The 13053-nt window shown below is 44.2% G+C and overlaps 1 protein-coding gene and 1 non-coding gene across 4 annotated transcripts in view; both read left to right on the top strand.

Annotated features, from left to right (window-relative positions):
- The first annotated feature begins 5529 nt into the window (after window positions 1-5529).
- TRNAE-UUC (transfer RNA glutamic acid (anticodon UUC)) lies at window positions 5530-5602 on the top strand. Its single transcript has one exon. It is a non-coding gene; the product is annotated as a tRNA-Glu (tRNA).
- Window positions 5603-12357: 6755 nt separating this feature from the next.
- The window catches only part of GNPTAB (N-acetylglucosamine-1-phosphate transferase subunits alpha and beta), an 83465-nt gene continuing 82769 nt past the window's right edge, over window positions 12358-13053 (top strand). For all 3 annotated transcript variants that reach the window (XM_060025478.1, XM_060025477.1, XM_060025476.1), the window contains exon 1: window positions 12358-12680. In XM_060025478.1, coding sequence (XP_059881461.1) covers window positions 12616-12680 — 65 coding nt within the window. In that variant the 5' untranslated portion in view covers window positions 12358-12615. The remainder of the gene's footprint in view (window positions 12681-13053) is intronic.

The raw sequence follows: 13053 nt of genomic DNA, 5'->3' as shown, positions 1-13053 counted from the left end.
TTCTAAGCAGTTTTTGTTGTGTCCTCAACAGCTATGTCATTCTTTTAAATGTTGTGCCTTCGTGCCTCCCCTGTCTCAATATCATTCAGGGGTTCTTTCTGTTGCCCAGCGCAAGTTCACATGCCCGATGCACAGTGAGGCCAAACAAACTGAAACTTTGGAGTTTGGAGCAGAGAAAGGCTTATTGCAGGGCCCTGCATGGAGACACGTGGCTCATGTTCAAGAACCTCAAACTCCTGGATGGTTTTCATGGAGAAGTTTTTATAGGTAAAATTTGAGGTTAGGGCTGCAAAGTGACTTACTTTTGATTGGTTGATGGTGAGGTAACAGAGCGGTGCTCCAGGGATCATGTGCTCACCTGAAGTTACCATCCTCCACCTGGGTGGGGGTTTTAGTTCTGCAGAAGAGCTCAAAGATATTGTGACGTGTATCCCTTCAGGAGGAAACAAGACCCTGCCCCAAGGCTGCACTATTGTTTCATGACTGCTCCTCCTTTGTTTCTGCAATCCCTTACTTCCCTGATTAGCAACTGCTGTTTGAATCTGCCCTTTGGTACTCAGGGAAGGTCTAGGAGGCTGAGACTTTTTTTCCTAAGAACAAGAAACAGGGGACAAGGACTTCCCTGGTGGCGCAGTGGTTAAGAATCTGCCTGCCAGGGCTTCTCTGGTGGCGCAGCGGTTGAGAGTCCGCCTGCCGATGCAGGGGACACGGGTTCGTGCCCCGGCCCAGGATGATCCCACATGCCGCGGAGCGGCTGGGCTCGTGAGCCATGGCCGCTGAGCCTGCGCGTCCGGAGCCTGTGCTCCGCAACAGGAGAGGCCAAGACAGTGAGAGGCCCGCATACCGCAAAAAAAAAAAAAAAAAAGAATCTGCCTGCCAATGCAGGGGACACGGGTTTGAGCCCTGGTCCGGAAGATCCCATATGCCGTGGAGCAACTAAGCCCATGAGCCACAACTACTGAGCCGGTGCACCCTAGAGCCCATGCTCCACAACAAGAGAAGCCACCAGAAGGAGAAGCCCGCGCACCGTAACGAAGAGTAGCCCCCACTCTCAGCAACTAGAGAAAGCCCGCGAGACCCGGCGCAGCCAAAAATAAATAATAAATAAATAAATAAAAGAAACAGGGGACATGAAAAGGATTTGTACACTGCTCAGTTTCATCACCATTTCCAAATCGAACATTACAATTGTTCTTACTCTATAGGGTTAAATTAGTTAATATATTTAAAATACTTAGAACAGTGTTAGGGATATAGTTAGACACACAAGAAATACTAGGCTTTATTATATTATATTATTATAATAATTATTATTTTGTTATAATATTGTCATACTACTACTAATTATTATTACTATCTTTGTTATTATCATTACTGTAAACAGATAGGTTAGGGGGTCCCTAGAGAAAGAGAACCGGGAATGGCTTTCTTGATGTTAGAGAAGCCATTTTGGCCTAAGCCTTTTTTTTTGGCCGTGCCACGTGGCGTGCGGGATCTCAGTTCCTCAATCAGGGATGGAATCTGTGCCTCCTGCAGTGGAAGCACAGAGCCTTAATCACTGGACCACCAGGGAAGTCCTGGCCTAAGCCATTTTGTGATTTAACCCTGGCCACAATGCTTGCATGATCAGGTCTCAGTAATCAATTATCTTAGGGAACAAAGGAACGGAGGAACGGTAAAAGGCAGTCAAACAATAGTGCGGCGATAAAGCAGAGTCCTAGTTCCTCCTCAAGGGATATACGCAATAATATATCTTTGAGTTCTGCAGGAACTAAGGCCCCCGCTCAGGTGGAGGAGGGAATGGTGATGTTCACCCTTCTGAATTCAATCAACTAAAGCTTGGACTCTGTCAACCTTTGCCCCAGTTCTATGCTGAACTCTCCTCTGCTCAAGCCGCCTCATGAATATGCAGGTACCCTAGCTTAAAGCTTCCTCAATATTGCTGTTCGGGGAGACTCTGCTTCGGGAAAGATCCCTGCTGTTCTCCTTACTTTGCTGCAAGTAATAAATCCTTCCTTCTCCTGATCTTTGGCTTGGTTGTGTCTATTGTCTTGATACCTACCAAGAGGTGAACCCAGTTTTGGGGTAACATTATTACTGTGGAAAGAGTTTCAAAGTCACCTTTAGAGTAAGCTCCATGATTCAGGAATGGCGTTTCTTTCCCTTGTAAATATAACCCTAAGGCCTAGCAAAGTACCTGGCACATAGTAAACCCTTGATAAAAAATATTGACTTGTTGAATCTATATGTGAGGGGAACCACTGACCGAAACTACCCACCCTGGCCAGGCCCAATAGTAACAACTTTCATGAGTTATCTTACAAAAGGAGGTCCTGGTAAGGAACGCAGAAAGAACAAGCTACCACCAACCCGAAGAATTTGGGAAAGGTCAAAAGGAGAGAGGAGACACCAGTCCATACGTCCTACCAACCTCCCAGAATCCTTCTCACTAGAATCCATCTTGGCTGAGTGATGCGTGCGCCACCAGGATGGACTCTGAGTCAAAATGATTGGCCAGAGACAACCCGGAAACTAACCCCATTACCATAAAACCCGAGACTGCGAGCCACGGGGCAGAGCATTTCTCCTGGATTTCCTTACCACCTGGTGCCTCTTCCCAATAAAGTCTCTTGCTTTGTCAGCACGTGTGTCTCCCCAGACAATTCATTTCTGAGTACTAGACAAGAGCCCACTCTTGGGCCCTGGAAGGGGTCCCCCTTCTTGCAACATATATATAGAGCAAGTTGTGGATCAATATATATGAGATGATATTTTAAATGCAATTTAATGGTGAAGTGTTTAGGGATGATGTGTACTGATCTCTGCAACTTATTTTGAAATCTGAAAAAATGGACTGATGAATGGGAATTGGCATAGCTGTTTGAATAGATATGTGAAAAAGCAAATAAGGCAATGTGCTAATAGTAGAATCTAGGTAGTAGATGAGAAGGTTCAGGGTGGGTATTGTACTTTCAATAAAAAATGCTTCAACTTTTAAAAAAAATAAATCTGCAAAAACAATTGTCTGGAAGAATATGCATCCTGTTGTTAACAATGGTTACCCCTTGGGATTGGCAACAGGGCCTTGGAGGGAAGGAGTCATTAACTTTTTACCTTATATGCTTTTATTGTTTTTATTTTTATGAGTGTGAATTGTTTTGGAACAATAAAATTTAAAGGTCAATTTGTGGGAATTCCCTGGTGGTCCAGTGGTTAGGACTCTGTGCTCTCACTGCCAAGGACCCGGGTTTGATCCCTGGTCAGGGAACTAAGATCCCACAAGCTGTGTGGCATGGCCAAAAAATAAAAATAAAATAAAATAAAGGTCAATATGCAAAAGAAAAGGCAAGAGGAAACATTCAGAGAAAAGAAACAGGATGAGAGCTATAGGAGATGTTGTCTTCTTTGACCTACTAAGTGTAATACTTTCATAATAAGAAAACCAAACTAAGATTTAGTTAAAAACAAAAAGATATTAAAATTCATAGAAATAACGCACAAAAGTAAATATTTGCTAAGCAGACATTTTTGATTCTTACCCACATTTATTAGAAATTATTTGCACGGAAAGTAATTCATTGGTAAATTTCACCAAAAAGAGAATAGTTTGACTAACGGGTTCTGTTCTTATTACACTCTTGTTACTATGATCTTTGAAGCCTCAAGGATGTGCTTGCTGGAATTGGACCTTCTTTGGAAATTATCATTGTGGGTCCTGCCACTTAGAGGTGAAATTGAAACCAAGCAAGACCCTGAAGGCCCTTCCCAGGTACAAGTCTCTCCGTGTCTCTAGCTTCTTGTCTGTAGAAAAAGCTTTAGACTTCTAGGCCTTCCCTGAGTTCCAAAGGGCAGACTCAGTTAATGATTGAGAAAATGAAGGAAAAAAGGAAAAGCAGTCAAGCAAGAAAAGTACTAATAACTTGAACAATAGAGTCACAGGACTACTAGTTCCTCCTGGAAGGATATAGATAACAATCAGATGCATATCCTTGAGTTGTTTCATAGAAACCAGGACCCCTGCTGGATAGAAACTGCTAATCAGACTTGTTGGAACCAGAAGGTTGAGGATTGAGATTTCTGAAATAATCACCTTGTTACCTCACCACCAACCAATCAGATGAATGTCCACAAGCTGATCACACACCCTGCAACCCTCACCCCTAATGTTGCCTTTAAAAACCCATGCCATCAGGGAGTTCAGGTCTTTTTAGCATTAGCTGCCTGTTCTTCTTGCTTGGTGCCCTGCAAATAAACGCTGTAATTTCCTTCACTACAACCCAGTGTCAGTAGATTGGCTTTGCTGCATGTTGAGTGAGTGAAACTGAGTTCTATTAGGTAACAAAATGTGTTGAGTATTTGTTGTCAGAATCTGTAATTTGGACAAAGGATTTAAGCAAGTTTTAGGCCCATGATTAAATCATTCATTTATTCATTTTACAAACATTTTCTGAGTCCCTTCCCTAACAGAAACCTGATGGGCATGAAGAAGGTTTGAAGACGTATGAGGAGTAGACCCTGCCCTAAAAAAGGCTTACAGTCTTGTTCAAAATACAAGTACGCACTTGAGAATTTCAATAAAAGCATGATGCAGTGTTGCATACCATAAAACCATGGCATCTCACATTTATGGAGGATCTTTTTTTATTTTTTAAATAAAAAAATTTTTTTATACAGTAGGTTCTTATATAGAGGATCTTAACCATTATTTGGTTCAACCTCATGAGATGGTTAATGTCAAATAAGGGATAGAGAATTTACAAGCAGAAGAGATCACTGACTGAGGGTCAGAGTGATTTCTGAGGTTCCAGCCTAAGAGTCTGTGAGAGTAATGGTACCATTGACAGAGGCACAGGAGGTAAAACAGGGAGGTGATTGAGGCACAAAGATGATGAGATCTGTTTTAGACACTGAATTTGAAGGAATAGGACGTTATATTGACTAGTCTCCATTTGCTCCCAGATTCATTCCCAAACCCTTTGCTGACCCCATAAATGGCTTTTCCCAGCCTCTTGCAGCTTCTGCGTGGCTGGCTTCATCCCTTCTGATAATGCCTGCATTTCTAATCCACGACTGCAACTCCTGTTGGGCAGCTCCTTTTCCACAGCTCCAGCTCTCACCAGATTCTGATAACACCATTTCCTTGAAGATATTGTTAAATATACCATTTCCTTTTAGACATTTCCTTAGAGATATTATACTTTTGCCATGGAATGAAATGGAAAAGGAGAAGAGCAGAGGGCAGAGGTCTCGTCCATGTAGTCCGGACCACCTAGAGAGGACAGGAGGACACAACCCAAAACAGGAATTTATCAAAGATACTTAAGGGGAATTCCCTGGTGGTCCAGTTAGGACTCTATGCTTCCACTGCAGGGGGCCCGGGTTTGATCCCTGGTCAGGGAACTAGGATCCCACAAGCCTCAGGGGCTGCCAAAATGAAAATTAAAAAAGATACTTGAGAAGAATCAGGGAAGTATTCTGTTCTGAATACCAAAGTAAGACAACATTTCAAGAAGGGGGTTGTTTGGGACTTCCCTGGTGGTCCAGTGGTTAGGACTCAGTGCTTTCACTGCTGAGGGCCCGGGTTCAATCCCTGGTCAGGGAACTGAGATACCCCATGCTGCATGGCACGGCCAAAGAAGGGGGTTATTGAAAATATTACCAAACAGTGTAGGATTCATTATTTCAGTGGTGTTTTATTATTTCAGAGGGCAGGGTTTTTTTTTTTTTTTTTAGCACTTGGTTTAGAGTTGAGGGTAGTTGGCTCATCAGAGAGGGCAGTTTTAATAGCAGCAAGGGTAGAAATCAGGTTGTCAGAGGTTAAGGAGGGAACTCAATTTAAGATTTGCCAAGGGATTTGAATTGACATTTCATCCAAGAAGACATACAAATGACTAATAAGCATCTGAAAAGATGCTAACATCATTAGTCATTAGGGAAAGGCAAGGAAGTACAAATCAAAACTCTACTGAGTGACTATAAATAAAATGAGAGGTCAGGGGTGGTGGTGGTGGTGGGATGAATTGGGAGATTGGGATTGACATGTATGCACTAATATGTATAAAATGGATAACTACTAAGAACTTGCTGTATAAAAAAATAAATAAAATAAAATTCAAAAATTCAAAAAAAAAAGAGAGACGGTGCCGAGTGTTGGAGAGAATGAGAGAAAACTGGAATCCTCTTGCTTTGCTCCTGAAAAGGTAAAATTGTGTAGCCACTTTGGAAAATGGTTTGGCAGTTTTTTCAAGTGTTAATGTAAACTTACCACAGAACTCAGCAATTCCGTTCCTTCATTATTTACCCAAGAGAAATGAAAACGAAAACATAAGTCCACCTGAAGATATGTGATTGTTCACAGCAGCATGACACATAATGGACCCAATCTGGAAATGATTCAAATGTCCAGTGACTGGATAAACAAAACATGGTAGGAATACAATGGAATGCTGCTCAGAATAGCAAACAAGTCCAAGAGAACTTTTTTTTTTTTTTGGCCGCTCTTTGTGGCTTGCGGGATCTTAGTTCCCTGACCATGCCCTCGGCAGTGAAAGCACAGAGTCCTAACCAGTGGACTGCCAGGGAATTCCAAAGAGAGCTTTTAGGGTTATGAAAATATTCTAAATTCTAAGTCTGGATCACGGTGATGGTTGAACAACTATAAATTTACTAAGAACATTGTTGACCTAAAATGTCTCAATTTTATGGTATGTAAATTATCTCTCGATAATGTTGGTTTTTAAAAAAATGTTAACTAGATAATATTCTAGGAAATTGAGGTAAAAGAATTAGGGCGGTAAATGGATACAGAAGCCAAAATATTGTTTCATGATTGCTCAACAGACACTGAGGTTTTGACCCATAACTTTTTATTTAATATTATTAGAGAGGAACTTATCTCAATATAAAAGAATGTTTCAGTTTTTTAAAAAAAGGAATATTTCTAGCTTATCTAGAGGAACTTCTCAGAATTAATTAGCAGTAAATCTGCACATTGTGAAGTGAAAATAAAGCCAAGAAGAATGACTTTACCCATTGACTCTAGACAAGTATGAAGTGGGTTGGGAAACATGAGCAAAACTAGTTCTGTCTCATCTCAATTGCAGTTTTAATGCAATTAAACCTGCTTTAAATTGAGGACTCAAAAAAAAAAAAAAACAAAAACAATTGAGGACTCAAAGAGGATATCAGCCCCCTAGGAAGGAATAGAACTGTCCACATTGCAAGGGAGAGAACTTAGAATGTAGCTTTTAGAGTTTTGTTTGTCTCACATGCACCTCACAATGGGGCAAGAGAGAGAAACCGGCAGCTAGTCTGTACTTGATGATAGAAGAAAAGACAAAAGAAAATAGACTTTTCTTTTTCATGAGCTTCCCTCTCTATTCACACTTAATGCTAATCATTATTAACCCTTTCCCTTGGTACCCCCTAGAGATTCTTACCATAATCATTTCCTAACCCTTTTGGCCTGAAATGTCAGAGGCATCAGTTATATTGCCTTCTACTGTGATATCTGCACTTCAGATAAACTAACTCTGGAATTTGGTGCCCTTAACTATATAGCTGGCATCACTTGGATTTATACTGTTTCCTTAAGATTGGTAACAGTCACTATAATAAATTTAGAGCATTGCCAAAGCATTGTAGCAAAATATCGGAGTAACCCCTGCCAATCTTCTAGAAGGCAGACTGTGTAAGATACAAAAGTCTTCCTATTTAATTATGCACTTAACATTGCAATGAGTTAGATAATCAGTGTTTACGGATAATCAAATACCTATGTTGAGGGACTTCCCTGGTGGCACAGTTGTTAAGAATCGCCTGCCAATGCAGGGGACACAGGTTGGATCCCTGGTCCAGGAAGATCCCACATGCCGCAGAGCAACTAAGCCCGTGCGCCACAACTACTGAGCACGCATGCCACAACTACTGAAGCCCGCATCCTAGAGCCCATGCTCCGCAACAAGAGAAGCCACTGCAAAGAGAAGCCCGATCACCACAACGAAGAGTAGCCCCCGCTCACTGCAACTAGAGAAAGCCCGCGCGCAGCAACGAAGACCCAGTGCAGCCAAAAATAAATAAATAAACAAATAAATATGTATGTTGAGTGCCCATTACTTTGGCTCTAAGGAGCAGAAAACTAAAAACCAATAAAAAAAATCATGGAGATCAGAAAGCTCCAAAGGTGTGAGGATCAGGAAATTGATACAACTTTCAAACAGAAGGGTAGGAGTTAGCTTTTGCAGGTAGGTAGATTTTGCAAAGTATATCATGGTGGGCTTGATATTGATCCTGGGAAATAGTTGGAACCTGTATTTAAATAGATAGCTCATGAGAACTTAAATGGGGAAGTATAGGAGCTGGAGCGGGGTGGGCAGAGGGAGAGAGAGAATATATATTCTTTTTGAGCAAACCTGAAACTTTCACAAAAATTGACCATGTACTAGACAACAAAGGAAGCCTCTATGAATTCCAAAGTGTCAATATCATATGAAATACATTCTTTTACCTTGTTTTGGTCAGATCGTTATTTGTAGACTAGAACATCTACTCATTGATTTAAACATAAAAAGATTCAGTTGGTTCATCCATGAACCATTAGGAGGGATGAACAAAGATTTTAGGTTGAATATGTAGGAAGTGCTCCCCAAACCTCAGCTGAACTGAGCTCCAAGGGAGCTGTGGACTCTGCCACGGTCGGAGAAGAGCAGACCAGGACATCTGCTACAGAGGCAGGAAGCCACTTCCAGCAGTGCTGGCTTCAGAACAAAATCACACCTGCACTTACTCACTGGCAAAAAACAGGTGCCCTTTGCCCAGCTTCTCACCCCATGTCACTCCCGGATTAAAATCTTCTGTGAATTCATCTTATTAGGAGAATCTAAATTACACCTGGAACCCTAGTTTCAGGGATGTGCCAGTTATCAGTTGTTGCCTCTCAGCTCCGACTTCAACCGTTCAGAACTGGCTCCGTAATACTGGACTTGGACTTGGAGTATTTCTCCTTGGCCAGTAGAGGGCGCTAGAGGCATACTGCAGGAGGAAGGGGGCGCTTCCTGATTCCAGAGGGTTGTTTTCGGTTTTTCTTTCACGTGCTGCCTGGTGGGTTATTGTACCAGTGTGTGGGGACATAGTGGTGCTCTGCCCCATCCATGAACATCCAGAGAGCCCAAGTTACCACCTTAGCCTAGGTCTGGAACCATCTTGCCTCGGTCCCCCTGATGTGGACACTGTGCGCCCCAGGCAGGGCACATGCAGTGGAGCCCCACCTCCCAGAGTGCACCTGCATTCCATATTGACATTCATGCGATGCAATAAAGTTAGTACTTAGAGGGAAGCTTATAGTTTTGGAACATTTATGAAAAACAATAAACACTGAAACAACTAGCTCAAGAGCAACAGAGAAGGGAATTCCCTGGCGGTCCAGTGGTTAGGACTCCTTCCTTTCACTGCTGAAGTTCCTGGTCCGGGCGCAAAAATGCCCGCCTTGGGTGCGGACAAAAAAAAAAAAAAAAAAAAAAAAGGAAAAAATTGAGACAGACGAAAAAGTAATATACAAAATGAAACAGAGTAAATAAACATAACAGAAATTTAAAAACCTAGATGACTTGAGTACATTTCTGGAAATCCCCCAGCCAAAATGATCTAGGTCCAGATAGTTTTCAAAGTGAGTCCTACCTCAAAATTTTGGTGTGTTCTTCATAATATTATTATTATTATTATTATTATTTTTTGCGGTACGCGGGGCTCTCACTGTTGTGGCCTTTCGCGTAGCGGAGCACAGGCTCCGGACGTGCAGGCTCAGCGGCCGTGGCTCACGGGCCCAGCCGCTCCGCGGCACGTGGGATCTTCCCGGACTGGGACACGAACCCATGTCCCGTGCATCGGCAGGCAGACTCTCAACCACTGCACCACCAGGGAAGCCCCATAATATTCTTGTTTCCATTAACAACATATTGAAATTCAACTCACCAAAACTTCAATAATTCCAACTGTGTACTTGATACTTTTATCAGTTCAAAATATATACATTCATCCAATAATTTTTATCAATTGGCTACTATAGGCAAGGCACAATACTAAGGGTAGGGATATATTATGAATAAGATGGGCAAGTCTCTTGCCTTTATGATGCCTGTATGGCATCGATGAAACCTACCAAAAAAACCCACAAGTAAAAATCAAGTAAATAGAATAATGTATGGTCACACTAATGAGAAAAACATGTATATTTGTTTATGTGTACATGATATATTTGCATTCACAAAAATAAACAGTGGGCCATGTTATGTTTTGGCTCTTGGAATTCTATCAGAAGCAATAAAATTTCTTAATAATTTTGTTTTATTTGATATTTTGCAAAAAAAATTAAAAGCCTCCCTGGCTTTCTTTTTTAGGATAAAAAAAGAAAGGCATGCGGTCACTTACAACTGACCTGTGTTTTATGAACACACACTGTATACCCTGAAAGGAGGCAGGGGACAAAATTAAAGTAGGTTGTCTGACAACAAGCAAGTATTTCAAACCTAAAGCTGAAAAGTAAAGGCATTTCATAATGTGAACACTTTATTTTACTTTATTTATTTTAACAACTTTTTGCCTTGAGTAAAGCAAGGACTCAGCTAAATATAGATGTATCAGGAGTTATTTCAACTTTGCTTAATCAGCTAGTTCAAGCTCTTTGTTTAGGTTCAGTTTTCTTATCAAGCTTAAGGTAAGGCCTTCCAAATACAACATCTTTATATTCAACATTTACGTTTTGCAGGCCCAGGGCAAGAGGCTCTTCTTTGTGTAGGATTGTTTATTTTGGTTGCTCATTTTTCATCAAGACTGAGCAAAAGGTGACTCAGAGATGGATGGTGTTTTGGAGCCCAACACTTAAAGCATTCTCGTCTCCTAAGTTTCAAAACCACTGAGAATGTGGTATAGGTACAGAGAGATGGAGATCAAAGCGTCAGCTTTAGTACTGATAGAGTTAATTGGAGAATGTTGTTCACCTCCTCAGACAAGTGGGCAGCCAATACTTTCTCCCTGAATGAGACAGACTTTCTAGGCCCAGGCCCAGGCTGGGACACAGGTGCTCCTGTACTTGGCAGAGAGTGGATCAGAACTCCTGTCTCTGGCAGACAAGCTCAATTCCTTGCAACCTCACCAGTCAGGTACCTCCCTCTTCTCCTGGGATGAGGGGTGGAAAGAGACACCAGGAGTGTTAATAAAATGTTGAAAGAAAAAAGTGTATCTTGAAATGAAATATTGTCATTGCAAACCCCTTGAGACTTAAGTCCTCTGGTTTTATTCCATTATGTGGTACTGTCTAAACCCCCTCTTCTACCTGAAGGCCCTGCTAGAAATCATCTGGTGCCAAAGTAGAAATAACTGACCCGCTTTGCATGGGTTCCTGCCCGCATGACTTCCAGTACATCACATGACTTCTATCATAACAACTTTTTCTGTATTTAGTGGTTTATGTGTTTATCTCCCCAACTAGACTCTCTGGGAACAGCGGCCAGATCTAGTTCTTTTTTTTTTTTTTTTAGTTTACTTTATTTATTTATTTTTGGCTGTGTTGGGTCTTTGTTGCTGTGCACAGGCTTTCCCTAGTTGCGGCGAGCAGGGGCTACCCTTCGTTGCGGTGCGCGGGCTTCTCATTGCGGTGGCTTCTGTTGCTGCAGAGCATGGGCTCTAGGCGTGCGGTCTTCAGTAGTTGTGGCGCACAGGCTTAGTTGCTCCGCGGCATGTGGGATCCTCCCGGACCAGGGCTGGAACCCGTGTCCCCTGCATCGGCAGGCGGTTTTCTAAACACTGCGTAACCAGGGAAGCCCTAGCTCATTTTTGAATATCCAACACCAAGCACTATGCCAGGCACCGGACACTAAATACATATTTAATTAATAAATGAATGAATGAATTTAGGTTTTGGCACATTTAGCCCCCAAATTTCCTCTTTCAAACAATATGGTTAGACAGCCAGAGAGGAAAGGAGGCCCATAACAGCATCTCCTCTTAGGGCTGTGAAAAACCATGATTTCCCAATTATTGCAAATGCAGGAAGGGTTTTGTGCACCAAAACATTCGTGTCAATATAGCACCGTCTGGGGCGCGGCCTCCTTGCAGAGGCCAGCCCCGGCCCGGTCGCCCGCCCAACCCGGTTTCGAGAATCCCAGCCAGGCCGGGAGAGCCCGCGGCGCACGCGCAGTCGGGGAGGGCACTCGGCTGCCCTCCACCCCTCCGCCCTGCAGGTGGCGCTGCTGTTCCCACCGCCGCCGCCGCCGACCCCGTCTCTAGCTGGGCTAGACCGGGGCGGCGCCGGCCGCCTAGCGGGCCGCGCGACCGCCTCCGCCGCACCGAGGGCGTGGGCTCCCGGCTCCCGGAAGCGGCGGCCGCGGCGTGGAGCCGAGCGGGCGTCGATCCCCGGAGCGGCAATGCGCGGCGGCCGGAGCCTGTGACCTGAACGCGGCAGCCCGGTGGGGGCCGCGGAATGGCGGCTCGTTGAGGAGGCGGCGGCGGCGGCGGCGGCGACGTCTCCGGCCCTTCGGGCGCGGCGCGGCGTGTCGGCGGCCGGGGTGATGCTGCTCAAGCTCTTGCAGAGACAGACCTATACCTGCCTGTCCCACAGGTATGGGCTCTACGTCTGTTTCGTGGGCGTCGTTGTCACCATCGTCTCGGCCTTCCAGTTCGGAGAGGTGAGTAGAGGCGCGGGAGCCCTGGCCGGGGCGCGCTGAACCCGCACGACCCCACGGCGCCCCAGCCCCGGCGCGCTCCACTCTTGCCTCGCCATCCTCCCTGCAGCTCCGGGGACGAGCTCCAGAACCTGCCCTTTCCCCGGGGGCGCCGCGAACTCTGAGCTCCTCTCCGGGCTGCGGTTTCAGCACCTGGGCTCCAGACCTCGCTCTCCCGACGGTTTGGGGGATACGCGCTCCTTCTGCCGATTCCCTTTCCCTCCAGGTGCCTTCTTCAGGGTCCCCAAGTCATTTGACTTTCTCCCTCAGGCCTTGTTCTCCACGCACCCCTGTCCCGGGACCCAGAGTTCCTAAATTGCACTGATTTCTCAGTCCT

Source organism: Delphinus delphis, chromosome 11 (assembly GCF_949987515.2).
Source record: "Delphinus delphis chromosome 11, mDelDel1.2, whole genome shotgun sequence".
Classification (NCBI taxonomy): domain Eukaryota; kingdom Metazoa; phylum Chordata; class Mammalia; order Artiodactyla; family Delphinidae; genus Delphinus; species Delphinus delphis.
The sequence above is the reverse complement of the archived record's forward strand: the minus strand, read 5'-3'. Positions and strand labels throughout refer to the sequence as shown.